The following is a 23,425-nucleotide window of genomic DNA, read 5'->3' as shown; positions in this document are numbered from 1 at the left end:
TCTCTTATTCCAGGTAGGGATGTACCGATCCACAAGTTTTCACTTCTGATTCGAGCTTGATACCTGAATCTGGATATCTGTTGATACCGATACTATTCGGATACCAGATCTCTGTCTGCTTTAATATTATCATTATTGTTGATTTTATATGAGGATTTTCTTAAAAAGAAGACCTGAAAGTTCAGCTACAATTTGCAGGTGTATCTAAGATGCAAGCCTAGATTTGATGTTTTGGTGAAAGAATTAAGTACTTTTATTTTTTATGGACTTTTATAGCTTTATTTTTATAGACTTAAAGAGAAAAGACAGCTCTCTCTCTCTCTGTCTGTCTCTCCTTCTCAATTTTCAATTTCAATGGCGCTTTATTGACATAGGAAACATATGTTTACATTGCCAAAGCAAGTGTTAAGAGTAAAAATTAAAAGTCCACTCTCTCTCTCTCTCTTTTCCTGCGTAGCAAACGTGGAACTTTTTGGAAACACGAAGCCTTTCAACTGTGAAATAAACCGTAAATTTCTAAATGTATCACCGGCGATGTTCACGTAACAAACTCTGGATTAATATTAAGGGACTTTAATGGAGATTTTTTTTCCCCCCTTTCAGCAGGCAGAATCTCTGTTCGACTGTCCTCCTCAGCTGCGTTCTGAGCTGGCATTTCATAGCATTTTACAGCTTCAGGACGCTGAAGCAGCTAACTTTAGAGCACACATTTTAAGCAACAATTCAGTTCATTTTTCAGACGATCCATACTCAATGAACAGACAATTTGAACCCGAGAGCCAGGCGGAAATTTGCCGCTACCCTCAAGTTCGATCACTGCGGAAGAGAGATCTCTCAAACAGCTCAGCTTCAGAAACTTCCCCCTCCCCTCCTCATGCTCGGGAGCAGACAAAGCAGACAGCATGCAGCAGCAGTTGAGAGGTGGCTCCTCTCCGGTATCGGAAAACACTGCGAGCTGAATCAGTATTTTCCAAAACTTGAATTACGTCTGTATCAGAAGCCGATCCCAATACTGGATTGGATCAGTCGCATCCTTAATTCCAGGCATATAAGTAGGGTGAAGTCAAAAATTTGTATTTTTTTTTTTTATTATTTTTTTTTATTGGGTACTAAAGGGTTTATTTTGAGGACAATTTTAAGGATGAATAGAACAAAAAGTACATATTTGCTCACAAAAGTTTTTGTATTTTACATATTTACACAGATTGAGGGATGTGGTAGCAGGAAATAATTGTACTCATTTCCATTACAACTTTCCATTCATGACGTAGACGTCAAGCCACAGCGAGGACGCATTTCGCAAAATTTGAAAATGCACAGTAATGCACGGTAAACTGACTGAACAATATTGAATTAAACTTATCTGAACTGGTATTTGATAGTAGAATAAAAATGTAATTCATAACTGTGTAGATTCAAAATAGTGGGGTTCTAGATGATATGACGTAAAACAATCCACTTTAAAACTGCATATCAGTGCTGCTTTATCAGTGAAAATGAAACGGCTTCAGAACTAAGATATTATTGAGACAATAAAACACCTGAACTACTTAGATTAGATAGACCTTTATTGACTTTATTGATTATTTATTGACAGTCTGAATTTAAATGTTTCATTGTCATTTTAAGTCGTTCGGCCAGGTTGCTCAAAGTAAAATCAGGTCATATGAGGCAAGTATGCAGCCCGCTTTTTAAGCAGTCAACACACAGAAAAGAAATAATCATATTTCAGCAAAAACCTAGAATCAACAGGAAAACCATCACTTCATGAACAAAAGAAATTCAGGAAATAATGTTTTGTCAATAATCAATTTTGTGTGTGTGTGTGTGTGTGTGTGTGTGTGTGTGTGTGTGTGTGTGTGTGTGTGTGTGTGTGTGTGTGTGTGTACTTCATGCGAAAAACCCACTATGGAAACTGCTGGATGAGTCTCTTTGGGATTAAACATCCAAAAGACACAACCACTCCAGCATCAAACTGTCCTTCTGTAACCTCAGGGGGCCATGTGTGGACTGGAAGGTGGTTCTCTTGCGCAAACCTCTTCACAGGCACATCACCAGGCAAACTAACAACTTCAAGTGCCTCCACTAATCCTTCAGCAGACCTCCTACAGACAACACACAACATATGTTTGTTATGAAAGGCCCTTAAATACTCATAAAGGTGCATCGCAAAAAAAATTTACTCACTCACTCATTAAAATATGTTTTTTAAAAAGTTCAAATTTTTTGACAGTTATTTCAGAAGGTGAAAAATGTTGTACATTCATTCCATATAAACTAAAATGTGTCAAGCATTTGTTTAAAATTTTGATTATTGTATCCTACAGCTTCCCAAAAAATAGAAAAAGTAAGAAAATATTAGAATATTTAATTTCAAGTTTGAATAACTCAGTATTTCTGCAGTATAAATACCATGAATCTGTCAGTCCAGTTAAGTCCACACAACCATAATCATGGGAAAGAGGTAGGACAAGACGTGCAAGCAACAGGGATGAACACCAGCTTTGAGAAGATTGTCAAACAAAGCTGATCCAAGAACTTGGGGGACCTTCGGGGAGCACACACGTGCTCATGAAATGGACTACAAGTGTCATATTCACAGTGTCCAACCGTTCCTGAACCAAAGACAATGTCTTTGGACCAGGTAAGAAGAGTCTTACCTGGTCTAAAGCCCCTTTCACACTGGGCTTGCACACAGTTGCGTTGTGATGTGTATGGAGAACGCTGGAAAATTGCACACATTTGGCATAGTTCCTGTGTAGACTGGTTTGTGATGGCACGATTGTGTTCCTAGTCTTGGTTACAGATGCAAATGTTGCTAACTGTATGCTTACTGCCGCGTATGTAGTCCTCGACACTATTTTTCTGCCTCTCACAGTTCACTACTGCCTACTTTTCATGTTTTGTTTTGTTTTTTACATTGTGGAACTGCGCTCCAATTTCAAAACGGTTCATGAAAAGCAAACGGCACTCACGTTTCCAGACAGACAGCGGGACATACTGCTGCCTCATCAGGGCTTGTAAGTAACATCAAATCACAAAGTTCAGAGTCCATTGTGTGTCCCCAAAAAAGTAGAAAATATTTCCGTTTAAACTCACAAACATACTTAAACATCATGCTTCTTGTTTCAGCATGCGAGAGAGAGAGAGAGAGAGAGAGAGAGAAAACAATGTCTCAGGTCCTGAACATTCGCCCTATTGACGTTTCAAATCCCGCAAAACTTCGAAGAGGTCGCCGCGCTGCGAGATCTCAGTAACATTGAGAACTGCATTGAGACTCTCTGATCTAGCTGCACTTTAACCGCTTCACACAGACAACACCATTAACGTCGCAACATAAAACTATTTTTATATTGTGCCTAAAACTCTCGTGAATATACAAGGTCTGTTAGAAAAGAAACGGACCTTTTTATTTTTTGCAAAAACTATATGGATTTGAATCATGTGTGATTGCATCAGCCAAGCTTGAACCTTTCGTGCGCATGCGTGAGTTTTATCACGCCTGTCGGTTGCGTCATTCGCCTGTGAGCACACCTTGTGGGAGGAGTGGTCCAGCCCCCTCGTCGGATTTTCATTGTCAGGAAATTGGCTGATCAACTGCCACTTTGCTTCATCAAAATTTTTTCAGAAAGTGTGACAGACAGCCAGTTGGAAACCATTTGGAAAATTCAGATGGCTTTCGGTAAAGATCTTATGGGGATCACACAGATTAAGGACAATTACAACTGGATTAAAGACGGCCCACAGCGGCGGATGGCGCGCCGCGCACCGAACGGTGAACGACAGGCTCAAACGACCAGATCATTTCCAAAGTGAACGCTTTGTTGATCCGGGATGTCGTCTGACTACCAGAGAAATGGCAAGACAGCTGGACATAGCACTTTTTCGGCACATTCCACTGTTACAGGAATTTTTGTAATGGAAAGAGGAGCGGAGAAATTCGCCACGGAGCTGCTCATGGCACGGGACGAAAGTACCTCTGTGTTGGTCTCACAGGACAAGCCCTAACATGCCCAGCTCTTGCACCATTCGAAAGATTCAGACGGCTTTTGGTGGCTTTTCAGTCGTGTGGCTATCCAAGAAATTGTGGACATGTCCTGTGAGGCTTCATTTTTGTTCTGTGCCCTGCACCTCCGTCCCGAAGCGCGAATTCCTCCGCAAAATTGCTTAATTTCTTGCCTCCACCTCGCGTACCCCCAGGCATACTGCCGTGTAGGTGAGCAACAACTCAGCATAAAGCTGCATAACTCAGCATAGTTAGTACGCCGCAATACGCAACTCTACGTTGGCCCTGGTGTGAAAGGGGCTTAAGGAGAAAAAGAACTGGAATGTTTCTCTGTGGTCCAAAGTCCTCTTTTCAAAACAAAGAAAATTTTGCATTACATTTGGAAATCAATGACACAGGGTAGAGCCCGACCAATATATCGGTTGATATAAGCCCTTTTCAAAGTACTTACTATCGGCCAAAATTTTGCAGATAGAACGCCGGTAATTTCTCATAAACAGAACAGTTACTGAAAAATGTTTGTGTCGGCAATGTAAAATGTCCTTGCACCGTTTGTCCAGTAGATGGAGCTCTGACTCCATTCAACTGAGAGCTGCTTACACCCCTGTTTAAATGTGTTCATCACCGGCCCCCGTATATTCGCCGTCACACTGCACTGATCGGCTGACAAAAGCATACAAATAAGTTTATAAGGATGTTGTTTGTAATAACTTTGCGATTACATTCACCCCACATTTCTCCCGTTTCAGCTCAACTCAGTTTGATTAACTCAGTTTGTGTAGTAATGTGTCAAATGTGCTTCATTGCTTTGGTCACACTTTTTATTAAGCCCACATTGTGTAGACCTTATTTCTAGCATGAAAAACTTTCGTTTACTGCTAAGAGGTTGAAACATTCAGATTCACTGGTCATCCGGAAGGGTTCTGGGAATTACTGGTGTTTGCCATTAACCCTCTGGGGCCGACGCCGTCATATACGTCATATACGTTATATACGCCGGGACCAAGCATTACTAAATTGTAAATACCTTTTTAGTGATATGAGATAGAAACTTACTTTTTTTTTTGCTGAAAAGTTAACTCCATGGACTTCCGTTCCACCGTCGGCCATCTTGGTACTCCTCATAGAAGATGTGTGATGACTTGCACAATGTGAGTGTCCAACTGGAATTGTTCTTTGTCACATGGTTTTCCAAAATCCAATCGTAGGGCAGATTTACCTCACGTGATATGGCAGAGATCATTTTCAGGAGTGATATCTTATTAGTTGGCCCACTTGAATAGCCCCCTAACTGCTCCAATTGCGTTTTTTGAACTTGAAAATTCTTCTCTGTTATAAAGTTAATCAATATGAGGATAAAATTTCCGCTTTTAGCTCACACCTTTTTTGTTAAGGGTACAAAAAAGAACATTATATTCATTCAAAAAATATATAATAATAATATCAGCTAATTTATTGGCTATCAGCAAATCAGCGGATTAATCGATTATCGGCATTTTTTTCATCCATATATCGTTATCGGCATTGGCCTAAAAAAATCCATATCAGTCAATCAATCAATCAATCAATTTTTTTATATAGCGCCAAATCACAACAAATCAGTCGGGCTCTAACACAGGGTCTGGAGAAGAGAAGCCCAGAATCCAACTTACGTAAAGTCCAGTGTGACATTTCCAAAGTCAGTGATGATTTGGGGAGCCAAGTTGGTGCTGACAAGCTTTATGAAGATGCTGATTTTCTTTTGGCAGCCGCTATCCGTACATAGCCATATTCATACAGTGAAATTCTATTCATACATAGCATCTCTTTCATTGGTCAATATAGGTCATATACGTATATTCCTAAACTATATTAACTAAAATCACTAATCCTAACCCCAACCATGACAAGGATGTGCAACATGTGAATGGAACTTGGAATTCTTAATAAGAGAATAAGAGTAACTGAAAACAATTAGCAGTAATTTATCTTGCTTGCCTCTACTGGTGGTTGGCTCTCACTGCGGTATTGTATCACTTCCTGTTCCGGAGCACAGCGGTGTTTTGCTGTATCTGTTAGCTGTTTAATCTGCGCAGTTAGATTGATCTAGTTACCTAGATAACGATTTGTTTCACAGTGTAATCTTCACGTGCCTTAACTAAAGCACTCCCTCTGCTGAATCACCTTTAAATTATTTACACATTATTCACTTTGTGTGTCTTTAGGAATCCGCTAGCTTAGCGTAGCTACTAGCTCTTAGCCGGTTTAGCATGGCGGCTTCTCCTGTCTCTCCTGCACTTTTCTGCTCTGGGTGTGAAATGTTTAGTTATTCCTCGGCCTCCTTTAGCAGTAATGGTACTTGTAATAAGTGTAGCTTATTCGTAGCTTTGGAGGCCAGGCTGGGCGAATTGGAGACTCGGCTCCGCACCGTGGAAAATTCTACAGCTAGCCAGGCCCCTGTAGTCGGTGCGGACCAAGGTAGCTTAGCCGCTGTTAGTTTCCCTCTGACAGATCCCGAGCAGCCGGGAAAGCAGGCCGACTGGGTGACTGTGAGGAGGAAGTGTAGTTCTAAACGGAAACCCTGTGTACACCGCCAACCCGTTCACATTTCTAACCGTTTTTCCCCACTCGACGACACACCCGCTGAGGATCAAACTCTGGTTATTGGCGACTCTGTTTTGCGAAATGTGAAGTTAGCGACACCAGCAACCATAGTCAATTGTCTTCCGGGGGCCAAAGCAGGCGACACTGAAGGAAATTTGAAACTGCTGGCTAAGGCTAAGCGTAAATTTGGTAAGATTGTAATTCACGTCGGCAGTAATGACACCCGGTTACGCCAATCAGAAGTCACTAAAATTAACATTGAATCGGTGTGTAACTTTGCAAAAACAATGTCGGACTCTCTAGTTTTGTCTGGGCCCCTCCCCAATCGGACCGGGAGTGACATGTTTAGCCGCATGTTCTCCTTGAATTGTTGGCTGTCTGAGTGGTGTCCAAAAAATGAGGTGGACTTCATAGATAATTGGCAAACCTTCTGGGGAAAACCTGGTCTTGTTAGGAGAGACGGCATCCATCCCACTTTGGATGGAGCAGCTCTCATTTCTAGAAATCTGGCCAATTTTCTTAAATCCTCCAAACCGTGACTATCCAGGGTTGGGACCAGGAAGCAGAGTTGTAGTCTTACACACCTCTCTGCAGCTTCTCTCCCCCTGCCATCCCCTCATTACCCCATCCCCGTAGAGATGGTGCCTGCTCCCAGACCACCAATAACCAGCAAAAATCTATTTAAGCATAAAAATTCAAAAAGAAAAAATAATATAGCACCTTCAACTGCACCACAGACTAAAACAGTTAAATGTGGTCTATTAAACATTAGGTCTCTCTCTTCTAAGTCCCTGTTAGTAAATTATATAATAATTGATCAACATATTGATTTATTCTGCCTTACAGAAACTGGTTACAGCAGGATGAATATGTTAGTTTAAATGAGTCAACACCCCTGAGTCACACTAACTGCCAGAATGCTCGTAGCACGGGCCGAGGCGGAGGATTAGCAGCAATCTTCCATTCCAGTTTATTAATTAATCAAAAACCCAGACAGAGCTTTAATTCATTTGAAAGCTTGACTCTTAGTCTTGTCCATCCAAATTGGAAGTCCCAAAAAACAGTTTTATTTGTTATTATCTATCGTCCACCTGGTCGTTACTGTGAGTTTCTCTGTGAATTTTCAGACCTTTTGTCTGACTTAGTGCTTAGCTCAGATAAGATAATTATAGTGGGCGATTTTAACGTCCACACAGATGCTGAGAATGACAGCCTCAACACTGCGTTTAATCTATTATTAGACTCAATTGGCTTTGCTCAAAATGTAAATGAGTCCACCCACCACTTTAATCATATCTTAGATCTTGTTCTGACTTATGGTATGGAAATTGAAGACTTAACAATATTCCCTGAAAACTCCCTTCTGTCTAATCATTTCTTAATAACATTTACATTTACTCTGATGGACTACCCAGCAGTGGGGAATAAGTTTCATTACACTAGAAGTCTTTCAAAAAGCGCTGTAACTAGGTTTAAGGATATGATTCCTTCTTTATGTTCTCTAATGCCATATACCAACACAGTGCAGAGAAGCTACCTAAACTCTGTAAGTGAGATAGAGTACCTCGTCAATAGTTTTACATCCTCACTGAAGACAACTTTGGATGCTGTAGCTCCTCTGAAAAAGAGCTCTATTGAGCCAAGTATTCCTTTAACTTTAACTAGTAATGACTTCATGACTTTCTTTGCTAATAAAATTTTAACTATTAGAGAAAAAATTACTCATAACCATCCCAAAGACGTATCGTTATCTTTGGCTGCTTTCAGTGATGCCGGTATTTGGTTAGACTCGTTCTCTCAGATTGTTCTGTCTGAGTTATTTTCATTAGTTACTTCATCCAAACCATCAACATGTCTATTAGACCCCATTCCTACCAGGCTGCTCAAGGAAGCCCTACCATTATTTAATGCTTCGATCTTAAATATGATCAATCTATCTTTATTAGTTGGCTATGTACCACAGGCTTTTAAGGTGGCAGTAATTAAACCATTACTTAAAAAGCCATCACTTGACCCAGCTATCTTAGCTAATTATAGGCCAATCTCCAACCTTCCTTTTCTCTCAAAAATTCTTGAAAGGGTAGTTGTAAAACAGCTAACTGATCATCTGCAGAGGAATGGTCTATTTGAAGAGTTTCAGTCAGGTTTTAGAATTCATCATAGTACAGAAACAGCATTAGTGAAGGTTACAAATGATCTTCTTATGGCCTCAGACAGTGGACTCATCTCTGTGCTTGTTCTGTTAGACCTCAGTGCTGCTTTTGATACTGTTGACCATAAAATTTTATTACAGAGATTAGAGCATGCCATAGGTATTAAAGGCACTGCGCTGCGGTGGTTTGAATCATATTTATCTAATAGATTACAATTTGTTCATGTAAATGGGGAATCTTCTTCACAGACTGCTTCCCTTAGGCAGTATTATTAGACGGCATTGCTTAAATTTTCATTGTTACGCAGATGATACCCAGCTTTATCTATCCATGAAGCCAGAGGACACACACCAATTAGCTAAACTGCAGGATTGTCTTACAGACATAAAGACATGGATGACCTCTAATTTCCTGCTTTTAAACTCAGATAAAACTGAAGTTATTGTACTTGGCCCCACAAATCTTAGAAACATGGTGTCTAACCAGATCCTTACTCTGGATGGCATTACCCTGACCTCTAGTAATACTGTGAGAAATCTTGGAGTCATTTTTGATCAGGATATGTCATTCAAAGCGCATATTAAACAAATATGTAGGACTGCTTTTTTGAATGGGAGGCAGAGCCTTCAGCTTTCAGGCTCCTCTCCTGTGGAACCAGCTCCCAATTCAGATCAGGGAGACAGGCACCCTCTCTACTTTTAAGATTAGACTTAAAACTTTCCTTTTTGCTAAAGCTTATAGTTAGGGCTGGATCAGGTGACCCTGAACCATCCCTTAGTTATGCTGCTATAGACTTAGACTGCTGGGGGTTCCCATGATGCACTGAGTGTTTCTTTCTCTTTATGATCTGTATGCACCACTCTGCATTTAATCATTAGTGATTGATCTCTGCTCCCCTCCACAGCATGTCTTTTTCCTGGTTCTCTCCCTCAGCCCCAACCAGTCCCAGCAGAAGACTGCCCCTCCCTGAGCCTGGTTCTGCTGGAGGTTTCTTCCTGTTAAAAGAGAGTTTTTCCTTCCCACTGTCGCCAAGTGCTTGCTCACAGGGGGTCGTTTTGACCGTTGGGGTTTTTACGTAATTATTGTATGGCCTTGCCTTACAATATAAAGCGCCTTGGGGCAACTGTTTGTTGTGATTTGGCGCTATATAAATAAAATTGATTGATTGAATTGATTGAATAAAGCTATATATAAATTGTCACTTCCTTTTCTTTTCCATCAGGACTTAGCACCTGCACACAGTGCCAAAAGTACAAGTCCCTGGTTTGCTGACCATGGTATTACTGTACTTGATTTGCCTCCTAGACAATATAGATACAGGCAGTTGCCCAGTTCCGGATCACCTTTTTTGGAAGTCCCGCTATACGGAGCCATAATGCAACTGAATATCCTTTATTGGGTATTGTTGTATTGGGCATTTGGATGTTATCTAGCTGAAAAAGTCTGGATGGTGTAGCCCTTCTACTTAAAGTGTGAAGCCACATTATGTGTGGTGCAAATATTTGCCGGAAATGGATCACTTTGCCCGGTTCTGGATCATGACACTCTGTGTCACTTTGGGGGCATTCCTGGCATCTGGCAGGAGCCCTTCTAATGCAGAATGACAAACACTTGCCCGAGAATGTGTTTTGAACACAAAATGATATAAAAATTATATTTATTAAATGAGAATGTACTTAGTTTCGAAAGGCACCGTCATACGTTTTTACGAGCAAAAAAAAAAAAATGAAGTGTGGAGGTGAGATTTCTCCCGAATTAAAAAGTAAAAGCCCCCACATTCATGCCCATTCATCATGTTGAGATGACCCCCAAAGTACACATGGCTCACAATTACTGACACGAGGCTGCTGCTTCAGTGATCCGCAACTGGCAAATCTTCGCGTCGGAGATAAATGCGTGCAGCAATTAAACAGCAAGACATAACACACTGACATTTTCTACCCAAGTAAGTAAGTATTTTCTCACTCTATAACCAATGACACTGAATGGTTAACTCACTTTTGCTACGTCTTAGAGATCATTACTTTCAACCTTGCAGGAATAAGTGAGTGAGAAAAAGCGTGCACACTGCAGACACAGGGATGTTTTGATTCCTCTGCTGATCACAAAGATGGCTGGATCCGGTCGAGCTTGTGGTCGTTTGTAGGCAAAATATCAGTCTTTCCATTGATACCAAGTATTAGCTTATTTGTGCTGATTATGAGAAACGGCGGCGCAAATACTACAGCAGTGATCCGGAACTGGCAATGATCCGGAACGGGGCAAGTGACTGTACTCTACGGGTAATTGTTAAGACAAAGATACGCACTGATGCAGGAATTCAAAAATTAGACATGTCTATCTCATACAGCCATTTTTTTTTAGCGATTTTATGAAATATGATGATCAAAATTAAAATAAAGCTGGAAACATTTGAGTTTATATGTAATGACTACAGAATACAGAAAATTTTCACTTTCTGAAATAAATGACAAAGTTGTTGAACTTTTCATGACATTTTAGTTGTTTGAGATGCATCTGCAACGTGACCAATCTGTTGCTCGCAGGTAAATACTAAGGCCGTGGCTACGGACCCATATCTACAGAGACCGTTCTAAAGATACGGAGGGTATTCCCCGGTGACATCTGTCTTACCGAACAATCAGAATGCGCAAATATGTCCGTACCCGTGCGCACCTGTCATTATTGTATGTGTCGCTTAAGGCTTAAAGCCTTTGAAACAATCCCTGTAAGCCTTGACTTTCACAGTCCGCTAATGCTACTGTATACGAAATTCAATGGGAGCAGTGCGAGTTTGTTAGTTGGGATTTTTGCCCCCGTTTGACCCACGCATGCGCAGATGCGTTGCGCACTTCGCTTATTCTCCTCAGTCCGTGCAGCAGGTCTCCAAGGTGAACAGCCTCTGGCATGTTGGAACAAGGCGGGTCAGGGAAGTCGGCAAGTCAGATCCGTAACTTCGGGACAAGGATTGGCTCTAAGGGCTGGGTCGGTCGGGCTGGGGTGCGAAGCGGAGCTGGGCTCGCGCTGCGGCTGGGGGAGCAGTCGCCCCATCGCCCTCTCCCTCCCCCTCCCCTCAACCTCCCAAGCCCCCGAACCCGAGGGCGCGGGCCCACGCCGGCCCGCCTCGCGGTGTGGCTTCTCCCACCTCCGCGCAGGAGCAGGCTCTCCGCGGGGCGGTGCCCGGGGGGAGGGGGGGCAATGGGTACGCCGGCCGGCGGCGGCTACTCTGGACACGCGCTGGGCCCTTCTCGCGGATCTCCCCTGCTACGGTGCCCGCCGGGACCTCCCCCGATGGAAAAAAAAAACCTTTAGCAGTCCCGCAGAAGATACGGATGTACGTATCCTTAGCCACTTCGAAATACTAAACCAGCGGCTAATCATCTCACTCACAAAACTTGAGTAAGAACAGTGGTGTGTAGGAATAATTTAATACATGAACATAGACTTGAAATACTGTGTTAACTAAAGTGGCGTGACTTCACCTGGGGCGAGTGTTTTTAATAAAATATTTACACACATCTACACTTTTGGAGTAAGTGTGATATCTCCCGGGTGAGTCGCTTACCTGCTGGACATCAAGGTTTTTAGAGATTCCACAGCAAAATGATCTGAGCCAAAAAACAGGATTTTCCACGAAGGTCGAGCTGCTGAGTCGCGAACAAAATCACAGATTCGGCGCACTTTGACTTTACTCCTCATCAAAGCTTGTTTCCTCCAGTCAATAAAGATTTTAAAGGTTCTGAGTGCAGCTCCTGGAGTCGAGCTGTTCCTCCACATATTTAAATCATTAACTTTAAACGCCACTGGTTAGCTTAGCACAACCGTGAACCCTTAGTTTATGTTTTTCTTCTTCTGTTTTATTCGCAGATTCGCCACATCCAGTGTAGTGCTGCCACCTACAGAATGTGCAGGAAATTACACCTACAAACAAACAACGATTAAAAAAAGAAAAGAAAAACAGAATAGAGCCGTTATTGTCATTGTACATACACACGACGAAATTTGTCCTCTGCATTTAGCCCATTCTAATTACAGCCAGATACAATCCAACCATCAAAGAGCAGTGGGCAGCCACAGTCCGGTGACCAACTCCAGACGCTGCCTTGTTCAGCGGCAGAGAAAGGAGCAGACCCTAAATAAGTATGTTTTTGATAGAGGTGGACGATACCGGGAATTTTGGTATTGATCTGATACCAAGTAAATACAGGCCCAGTATAGCCAATATCGATACCGATACCGATACTCTTTCATATTTAAGCTTCATAGATCCAAAGGATCCAAAAGATCTAGGATAGAATTTTGGCAAACATTGTACGTGACAACAAAATACTTTATTATCACAATAATTTTTGTTTAAGAAAAAAATCACTCAACACAACTTAAAACAAAATCTCCTGAGGTGGAAGGCTGACAAACCACAATACAAGGGTGCGCTGCTCTGTGTTGTGTGACACATCGCAGCGCTGCTCTTACACACAGAGAGCAGACTTTGATGAATCTGCACGCGCAGCAGTCAGTGCATGCGGGAGAGAAAAAAAGCTTGAGTATCGATCTTTTTACACGAAGGATCATTCAATATCAATACCAGCATTGGTATCGATATCATCGATATTAGGAGGTTGGCGGATCCTCTAGTGCAGGGGTGGGCAATTAATTTTTACAAGGGGCCACATAGGGAACCTGAATTATGTCCAAGGGCCACACCATTGATAACTCAGCTGTCTCCCATTACAAATTTTACAAACAATTACCTATTTAATAGCTTTTAAAGGTCATTTTTATTATTGTAATAATATGTAAATATACCTAAATAAACCTCTCTAATGATTTGCAACACACAAGCTTGACATTTTTACTATATGTAATAATAATCACAGACCTCATGAGGGCCAGACAGAGACATGCAAAGGGCCGCATGTGGCCCCCGGGCCACAGTTTGCCCAGGTCTGCTCTAGTGGGAGGAAACCAGAGTGCCCGGAGGAAACCCACTCAGACACGGAGAGAACATGCAAACTACACACAGAAAGGGCGAGAAGTGATCCCACAACATTCTTACTGTGAGGCAACAGTGCTAACCACTAATCCACTGCTGCCCATGATGAAACTAAAATTACCAAGAATAAATTACCAAGGGGAACAAAAATAAACAAATAAATAAATAAAATATCATTAATTCCATTTTGGCCCTCGGGGGGGGGCAAAAAGGCAGACAAAAGACTGACTAGAATTTAAAAAAAAAAAAAACTACAAAGCAAAACTATGAAAGAATCATACTGAATGAACACTTACACAGAAAAAAGTAAAAGTGATACTAATACCACATAAAATGGCTCTGATCACTGACTGCCAACTGAGACATCTTTAACAACTTTCTCAAAAGCATCTTTCATCTTGCTGCGTTCACATGTTGGTGGTAGAAAAACCCGCCATGCCGTCGTTTTAGCAGAATTCTTGTCCTCTGCAGACTGTTGGTGATGACATCATGTGCAAGTATTTTTCATTGTTAACGGCTCAGAAAATAATTTGCTGAACATAATTTGAATGCTTTGTATAGCATTGTATAATAAAAACGCTGGTGTCGCAGACCGAACAGTCCCCCCTAAAAATTGGTCCGCGCTGTCTTCACTGCGCATGCATCATTTTGGAGTGTCAGCATTATTTCACCAATTATCTCGTTTCTGCTTAAAACTGCTCTCCAGTCATCATTTATCTCAGTGACAGATATCTGAAGCTCTTGTACAACAATCATTTCCACATGAATTCAGCATTATTTCATAATAAAAGACGAAGGAAGTGATCAGAGAGCAGGAGCCATTATCAGCTGCTCCTGATGTGTTCCCTGCACCTCCGTCATTTCAAAGCATGTGGTTTAGGTGCTGTGCTGTATCAGTTGCAGGTTGACACCAAGTGGGTAATAGCCTATGCGAGCTGCAGGTTGTGCCAGGCTGAGAAAAATTACTGAAATTACAGTAGTATGAAGCTGGAGTTCCTCACGTTAAAATGGGCAGTTACTGAAAGGTTTTGGGGTTAATTGCTGGGGTCTAAATGTTAGGTTCTTTTATGTGGTGAGTCATCTAAAAAAGAATTGGACAGAATACGGACTTCAAAGTTTAGATGTTGTATTGAAAAGGTCAAACACTGATAAGAGAGTCATCTGTTGTGTGGGCCGCTGAAGAGGAGGTACTGCTGGCCCACCACCACAAGATGGCGCCCTGCTTGGAGTGCGGGCTCCAAGCACGAGAGGGCGTCGGCTTTGCTGGAGGTGACAGCTGTCATCAATCAACACAAGCTGTCACCCATCACCACCACTACAAAGACCGGACTGCAACTCCACCTCCTCGCCGAGAAATCAACTACCATTCAGGTAATTTCTCTGCTGCCTGACACTGTGTGTGTTTAACCTGAACTTCTATTTGCAGCCGTTTTCCTGGAGTGTTTCCTTATCTGGAGGATTGGCGTTTGGTGTGACAGCGACGGCTTCGCCTCACACCCCAACTCAGATAAGTGGTTGACCAGGAGCTGCACGAGTGTGTGTGATTGGAGGTGGAGGTTTTCCCTCCTTTACTTAAGACAGACTGTGGGATTACTGAGTGTGCGAACTCACACTCATCTGGACTGTCTCTGTTCTCTGCCAGCAGTACCGGGTCTGACTGCTGAAGACAGCGGCCACCTGGGGCGCAGGGCTTGGCGGCTCCGGTGTTCTTCAGCTCCGTTGGTGGTGGAAGCTGTGTGGGGATCCAGCTCTTCTCTCTAAAAGGTGTCTTCTATCGTCAAGCCTGCACACACGTCACCTGGTGTATGATTGACAGTCCACCATATTGTTATTGTCTGTACGTTGTTGTGCGATTCTCAACATTAAATTGTTACTTTTTGGCTTATCCATTGTCCGTTCATTAACGCCCCCTGTTGTGGGTCCGTGTCACGTCACTTTCACAACAGGATTTCTCGGCCAGTGTCATGGATCCCGAGGGGCGTCAACCATCGCTTGAACAGCCAATGGGAGAGCGAGGTGCACAGGCAGGAGGCGTGTTGGGTGAGCTGCAGCACATCTTAACCGCCTTTGCCGCTCGGTTGGACTTAGTTACCGAGCAGAGCAGTGTTCTCAATCGCAGGATAGAGGCTCTCACCGCCCAGGTGGAAGCGCGTGCTCAGGGCGCTGCTGCAGCACCTCATCCTGCTGACCGTGTGCCAGAAACAGACATTCCGCTGGTCGTTCAACGACCCCCCCCCCCCACCTTCCCCTGAAGCATACATAAGCCCTCCGGAGCCGTACGGAGGCTGTGTGGAGACGTGCGCGGACTTCTTGATGCAGTGCTCGCTCGTCTTTTCACAGCGTCCCGTCATGTACGCGTCAGACGCCAGCCGGGTGGCTTACGTTATAAATTTGCTTCGAGGAGAGGCACGCGCCTGGGCTACGCGCTTTGGGAGCAGAATTCACGGCTCCTAACGGTTTATACTGAGTTTGTGAGGGAGTTCCGACAGGTGTTCGACCACCCTCATAGAGGCAAGACCGCTTCAAGTGTGCTGCTGTCGATAAGACAGGGGTGTCGAAGCGCAGCGAAGTATGCAGTCGACTTCCGCATCGCGGCAGCGCGAGCCGGCTGGAATGCTGTTGCGCTCCGCGCCGCCTTTATAAACGGACTGTCTCTGGTTCTTAAGGAGCACCTGGTGGCAAAGGACGAGCCGCGGGATTTAGATGGGCTTATCGACCTGGTTATACGGTTAGACAACCGATTAACAGAACACCGACGGGAGCGAGACGAAGGGCGTGGTCAGGCACAAGCCGTCCCTCTTCCTCCCGGGTCTGAAAGGGAACCGACTTCCCCACGCTCCACTGCCAGGGCTCTCCACGTGACAACAGCTCCCCCTGCTGACGTTGCTATGGAAACAAGCAGGGCCAAAAAACGATCAGATCAGAGACAAAGGAGGCTGATCCGTGGAGAGTGTTTTCTCTGCAGCTCTACTGAGCACACACAGAGAGAATGCCCCAAACGATCAAAACAGCAGCACTCGTCCTTAGAGACTGGGCTAAGGGTGGGTCACAATACCCACGCGGGGAAACCCCGTAAATCTGCACGAATCCCAGTCACGATCCTGAGTGGGGATTTAACCCTTCACGCCCCAGCACTGGTGGACACGGGGTCGGAGGGGAATCTGCTGGATAGCAGATGGGCAAAGGAGGTTGGGCTCCCTCTAGTGGCCTTACCGTCACCATTGTCGGTGCGGGCACTAGATGGCACCCTTCTTCCACTAATCACACACCAGACTCAGCCAGTGACATTGGTGGTGTCTGGGAATCACAGGGAGGAGATTGTGTTTTATGTAACACCTTCTACCTCCCGAGTGATTTTGGGTTTTCCATGGGTGTTAAAACACAATCCCCGGATTGATTGGCTGTCGGGGGTTGTGGTTCAGTGGAGCGAAACCTGCCACCAGGAGTGTTTAGAATCAATCAATCAATTTTTTTATATAGCGCCAAATCACAACAAACAGTTGCCCCAAGGTGCTTTATATTGTAAGGCAAGGCCATACAATAATTATGTAAAACCCCAACGGTCAAAACGACCCCCTGTGAGCAAGCACTTGGCTACAGTGGGAAGGAAAAACTCCCTTTTAACAGGAAGAAACCTCCAGCAGAACCAGGCTCAGGGAGGGGCAGTCTTCTGCTGGGACTGGTTGGGGCTGAGGGAGAGAACCACGAAAAAGACATGCTGTGGAGGGGAGCAGAGATCGATCACTAATGATTAAATGCAGAGTGGTGCATACAGAGCAAAAAGAGAAAGAAACAGTGCATCATGGGAACCCCCCAGCAGTCTACGTCTATAGCAGCATAACTAAGGGATGGTTCAGGGTCACCTGATCCAGCCATAACTATAAGCTTTAGCAAAAAGGAAAGTTTTAAGCCTAATCTTAAAAGTAGAGAGGGTGTCTGTCTCCCTGATCTGAATTGGGAGCTGGTTCCACAGGAGAGGAGCCTGAAAGCTGAAGGCTCTGCCTCCCATTCTACTCTTACAAACCCTAGGAACTACAAGTAAGCCTGCAGTCTGAGAGCGAAGCGCTCTATTGGGGTGATATGGTACTACGAGGTCCCTAAGATAAGATGGGACCTGATTATTCAAAACCTTATAAGTAAGAAGAATTTTAAATTCTATTCTAGAATTAACAGGAAGGCAATGAAGAGAGGCCAATATGGGTGAGATATGCTCTCTCCTTCTAGTCCCCGTCAGTACTCTAGCTGCAGCATTTTGAATTAACTGAAGGCTTTTTAGGGAACTTTTAGGACAACCTGATAATAATGAATTACAAGAGTTTAGGTAGCTACTCTGCACTGTGTTGGTATATGGCATTAGAGAACGTAAAGAAGGAATCATATCCTTAAACCTAGTTACAGCGCTTTCTGAAAGACTTCTAGTGTAATGAAACTTATTCCCCACTGCTGGGTAGTCCATCAGAGTAAATGTAAATGTTATTAAGAAATGATCAGACAGAAGGGAGTTTTCAGGGAATACTGTTAAGTCTTCTATTTCCATACCATAAGTCAGAACAAGATCTAAGATATGATTAAAGTGGTGGGTGGACTCATTTACTTTTTGAGCAAAGCCAATAGAGTCTAATAATAGATTAAATGCAGTGTTGAGGCTGTCATTCTCAGCATCTGTGTGGATGTTAAAATCGCCCACTATAATTATCTTATCTGAGCTAAGCACTAAGTCAGAAAAAAGGTCTGAAAATTCACAGAGAAACTCACAGTAACGACCAGGTGGACGATAGATAATAACAAATAAAACTGGTTTTTGGGACTTCCAATTTGGATGGACAAGACTAAGTCAAGCTTTCAAATGAATTAAAGCTCTGTCTGGGTTTTTGATTAATTAATAAGCTGGAATGGAAGATTGCTGCTAATCCTCCACCTCGGCCCGTGCTACGAGCATTCTGACAGTTAGTGTGACTCGGGGGTGTTGACTCACTTAAACTAACATATTCATCCTGCTGTAACCAGGTTTCTGTAAGGCAGAATAAATCAATATGTTGATCAATTATTATATCATTTACCAACAGGGACTTAGAAGAGAGAGACCTAATGTTTAATAGACCACATTTAACTGTTTTAGTCTGTGGTGCAGTTGAAGGTGCTATATTATTTTTTTCTTTTTGAATTTTTATGCTTAAATAGATTTTTGCTGGTTATTGGTAGTCTGGGAGCAGGCACCGTCTCTACGGGGATGGGGTAATGAGGGGATGGCAGGGGGAGAGAAGCTGCAGAGAGGTGTGTAAGACTACAACTCTGCTTCCTGGTCCCAACCCTGGATAGTCACGGTTTGGAGGATTTAAGAAAATTGGCCAGATTTCTAGAAATGAGAGCTGCTCCATCCAAAGTGGGATGGATGCCGTCTCTCCTAACAAGACCAGGTTTTCTCCAGAAGCTTTGCCAATTATCTATGAAGCCCACCTCATTTTTTGGACACCACTCAGACAGCCAGCAATTCAAGGAGAACATGCGGCTAAACATGTCACTCCCGGTCTGATTGGGGAGGGGCCCAGAGAAAACTACAGAGTCCGACATTGTTTTTGCAAAGTTACACACCGATTCAATGTTAATTTTAGTGACCTCCGATTGGCGTAACCGGGTGTCATTACTGCCGACGTGAATTACAATCTTACCAAATTTACGCTTAGCCTTAGCCAGCAGTTTCAAATTTCCTTCAATGTCGCCTGCTCTGGCCCCCGGAAGACAACTGACTATGGTTGCTGGTGTCGCTAACTTCACATTTCGCAAAACAGAGTCGCCAATAACCAGAGTTTGATCCTCGGCGGGTGTGTCGTCGAGTGGGGAAAAACGGTTAGAAATGTGAACGGGTTGGCGGTGTACACGGGGCTTCTGTTTAGGACTACGCTTCCTCCTCACAGTCACCCAGTCGGCCTGCTTTCCCGGCTGCTCGGGATCTGCCAGGGGGTAACTAACGGCGGCTAAGCTACCTTGGCCCGCACCGACTACAGGGGCCTGGCTAGCTGTAGAATTTTCCACGGTGCGGAGCCGAGTCTCCAATTCGCCCAGCCTGGCCTCCAAAGCTACGAATAAGCTACACTTATTACAAGTACCGTTACTACTAAAGGAGGCCGAGGAATAACTAAACATTTCACACCCAGAGCAGAAAAGTGCAGGAGAGACAGGAGAAGCCGCCATGCTAAATCGGCTAAGAGCTAGTAGCTACGCTAAGCTAGCGGATTCCTAAAAACACGCAAAGTGAATAATGTGTAAATAATTTAGAGGTGATTCAGCAGAAGGAGTGCTTTAGTTAAGGCACGTAAAGATTACACTGGGAAACAAATCGTAATCTAGATAACTAGATCAATCTAACTGTGCAGATTAAACAGCTAACAGATACAGCAAAACACCGCTGTGCTCCGGAACAGGAAGTGATACAATACCGCAGTGTGATTAGCTGTCACACTCGGTTCCACCCAGTGTGACAGCTAAGGAGGAGGTTTTAGTCCCCCCCCAATCTGGCGGCAGTGCCAGCCGAGTACCACGACCTTGCTGACGTCTTCAGCAAGGATCTGGCACTCACGCTGCCCCCGCACCGTCCGTACGATTGTGCCATTGATTTGATACCGGGCGCTGAGTACCCGTGCAGCAGGCTGTACAACCTCTCACGTCCGGAACGCGAATCAATGGAGACCTACATCCGGGACTCCACCTCCCCGATGGGTGCTGGTTTCTTTTTTGTGGGCAAGAAGGACGGCGGACTCCGTCCATGCATTGATTACAGAGGGCTGAACGAGATCACGGTTCGCAACCGATACCCGTTACCTCTGTTGGATTCAGTGTTCACGCCCCTGCATGGAGCCCAAATTTTCACGAAATTGGATCTTAGGAATGCTTATCACCTGGTTCGGATCCGGGAGGGAGACGAGTGGAAGACGGCATTTAACACCCCGTTAGGTCACTTTGAGTACCTGGTCATGCCGTTCGGCCTCACCAGTGCGCCCGCGACGTTCCAAGCATTGGTTAATGACGTCTTGCGGGACTTCCTGCATCGGTTTGTCTTCGTATATCTAGACAATATACTCATCTTTTCTCCGGATCCTGAGACCCATGTTAAGCATGTACGTCAGGTCCTACAGCGGTTGTTGGAGAACCGGCTGTTTGTGAAGGGCGAGAAGTGTGAGTTCCACTGCACTTCTTTGTCCTTCTTGGGGTTCATCATCTCCTCCAACTCCGTCGCCCCTGATCCGGCCAAGGTTGCGGCGGTGAGAGATTGGCCCCAACCAACGAACCGTAGGAAACTACAACAGTTCCTCGGTTTTGCAAATTTCTACCGGAGGTTCATCAAGGGCTACAGTCAGGTAGTTAGCCCCCTGACAGCCCTGACCTCCACAAAAGTCCCCTTCACCTGGTCGGATCGGTGCAAAGCCGCGTTTAGGGAGTTGAAACGCCGGTTCTCGACTGCACCGGTTCTGGTGCAGCCCAATCCCAAGCGCCAGTTTGTTGTTGAAGTGGATGCCTCTGACTCAGGGATAGGAGCCGTGCTATCCCAGACCGGGGAGTCCAACAAGGTTCTCCATCCCTGTGCCTATTTTTCCCGCAGGTTGACCCCAGCTGAACGGAACTATGACGTCGGCAATCGGGAACTTCTTGCGGTGAAGGAGGCTCTTGAAGAGTGGAGACACCTGTTGGAGGGGGCATCGGTACCATTTACAGTTTTCACGGACCATCGGAGCCTGGAGTACATCCGGACCGCGAAGCGTCTGAACCCCAGGCAAGCCCGCTGGTCGCTGTTCTTCGGGCGTTTTGACTTCCGGATCACCTACCGCCCCGGGACAAAGAACCAACGATCTGACGCCCTGTCCCGGGTGCACGAAGAGGAGGTCAAGACCGAGCTGTCAGACCCCCCTGAAACCATCATCTCCAAGTCCACTGTCGTGGCCGCCCTTACCTGGGACGTGGAGAAGACCGTCCGGGAGGCCCTGACACGGAGCCCGGATCCGGGGACCGGTCCGAAGAACAAACTGTACGTCCCACCAGAGGCCAGGGCTGTGGTCCTAGACTTCTGTCACGGTTCCAAGCTCTCCTGTCACCCAGGGGTGCGAAGAACCGTGGCAGTGGTCCGGCAGTGCTTCTGGTGGGCGTCTATGGAAGCCGACGTCCGGGAGTATGTCCAGGCCTGCACCACCTGCACCAGGGGCAAAGCTGACCACCACAAGGCCCAAGGCCTCCTCCAGCCTCTGCCAGTGCCTCGTCGCCCCTGGTCTCATATCGGCCTGGACTTTGTCACGGGCCTCCCGCCGTCCCAGGGAAACACCACCATCCTAACGATAGTGGACCGGTTCTCCAAGGCGGCCCACTTCGTGGCCCTCCTGAAGCTCCCGACGGCCCAGGAGACTGCAGACCTCCTGGTCCACCACGTCGTGCGTCTGCATGGGATTCCATCAGACATTGTCTCGGATCGTGGTCCTCAGTTCTCCTCCCAGGTCTGGCGGAGTTTCTGTAGGGAACTGGGGGCCACCGTCAGTCTCTCGTCTGGGTACCAGCCCCAGACGAACGGGCAGGCAGAGCGGACAAACCAGGAACTGGAGCAGGCCCTCCGTTGCGTGACCTCCGCGCACCCTACAGCCTGGAGTGACCATCTGGCCTGGATCGAGTACGCTCATAACAGCCAAGTCTCGTCTGCCACCAGCCTCTCCCCATTTGAAGTGTGTTTGGGGTACCAGCCCCCATTGTTCCCGCTGGTGGAGGGAGAGGTCGGGGTGCCCTCGGTCCAGGCCCATCTGAGAAGGTGCTGTCGGGTGTGGCGTACCGCCCGCTCTGCCCTGCTCAAAGCCCGGACGAGGGCCAAGAACCATGCAGACCGCCAGCGTGCCCCGGCCCCTGCATACCAGCCTGGGCAGGAGGTTTGGCTTTCCACAAAGGACATTCCCCTGCAAGTGGAAATCCCAAAAGTTGAAGGACAGATACATCGGACCTTTCCCCATCCTCAAGGTCCTCAGTCCAGCCGCAGTGAAGCTGAAGCTGCCAGCTTCACTGCGGATCCACCCGGTTTTCCATGTGTCCCACATCAAACCTCACCACGTGTCACCCCTCTGTACCCCCGGACCGGCGCCGCCTCCTGCCCGGATCATCGATGGGGAGCCGGCTTGGACCGTGCGCCGGCTCCTGGCCGTCCGTCGGAAGGGCCGGGGGTTCCAGTATTTGGTGGACTGGGAGGGGTATGGACCCGAAGAACGCTCCTGGGTGAAGAGGAGCTTCATCCTGGACCCGGCCCTCCTGGCCGACTTCTACCGGCGGCACCCGGACAAGCCTGGTCGGGCGCCAGGAGGCGCCCGTTGAGGGGGGTCCTGTTGTGTGGGCCGCTGAAGAGGAGGTACTGCTGGCCCACCACCACAAGATGGCGCCCTGCTTGGAGTGCGGGCTCCAAGCACGAGAGGGTGTCGGCTTTGCTGGAGGTGACAGCTGTCATCAATCAACACAAGCTGTCACCCATCACCACCACTACAAAGACCGGACTGCAACTCCACCTCCTCGCCGAGAAATCAACTACCATTCAGGTAATTTCTCTGCTGCCTGACACTGTGTGTGTTTAACCTGAACTTCTATTTGCAGCCGTTTTCCTGGAGTGTTTCCTTATCTGGAGGATTGGCGTTTGGTGTGACAGCGACGGCTTCGCCTCACACCCCAACTCAG

General features: G+C 45.7%; 1 protein-coding gene across 3 annotated transcripts in view; it reads right to left on the bottom strand.

Moving 5' to 3' along the window:
• The window catches only part of mtfmt (mitochondrial methionyl-tRNA formyltransferase), a 59,805-nt gene extending 47,215 nt beyond the window's left edge, over positions 1 to 12,590 (bottom strand). For 2 of the 3 annotated variants that reach the window (XM_034183972.1, XM_034183986.1), the window contains exons 1-2: positions 12,308 to 12,590; positions 1,908 to 2,105 (exon numbers count right to left, since the gene is read on the bottom strand). In XM_034183972.1, the coding sequence (XP_034039863.1) occupies positions 1,908 to 2,105; positions 12,308 to 12,519 (410 nt within the window). In that variant the 5' untranslated portion in view covers positions 12,520 to 12,590. The remainder of the gene's footprint in view (positions 1 to 1,907; positions 2,106 to 12,307) is intronic. The other variant, XM_034183979.1, reaches the window with a different exon arrangement.
• Positions 12,591 to 23,425: the final 10,835 nt, after the last annotated feature.

This window comes from Thalassophryne amazonica, chromosome 2, assembly GCF_902500255.1.
Source record: "Thalassophryne amazonica chromosome 2, fThaAma1.1, whole genome shotgun sequence".
Classification (NCBI taxonomy): Eukaryota; Metazoa; Chordata; class Actinopteri; order Batrachoidiformes; family Batrachoididae; genus Thalassophryne; species Thalassophryne amazonica.
This window is presented reverse-complemented; position numbering and strand designations above follow the sequence as displayed.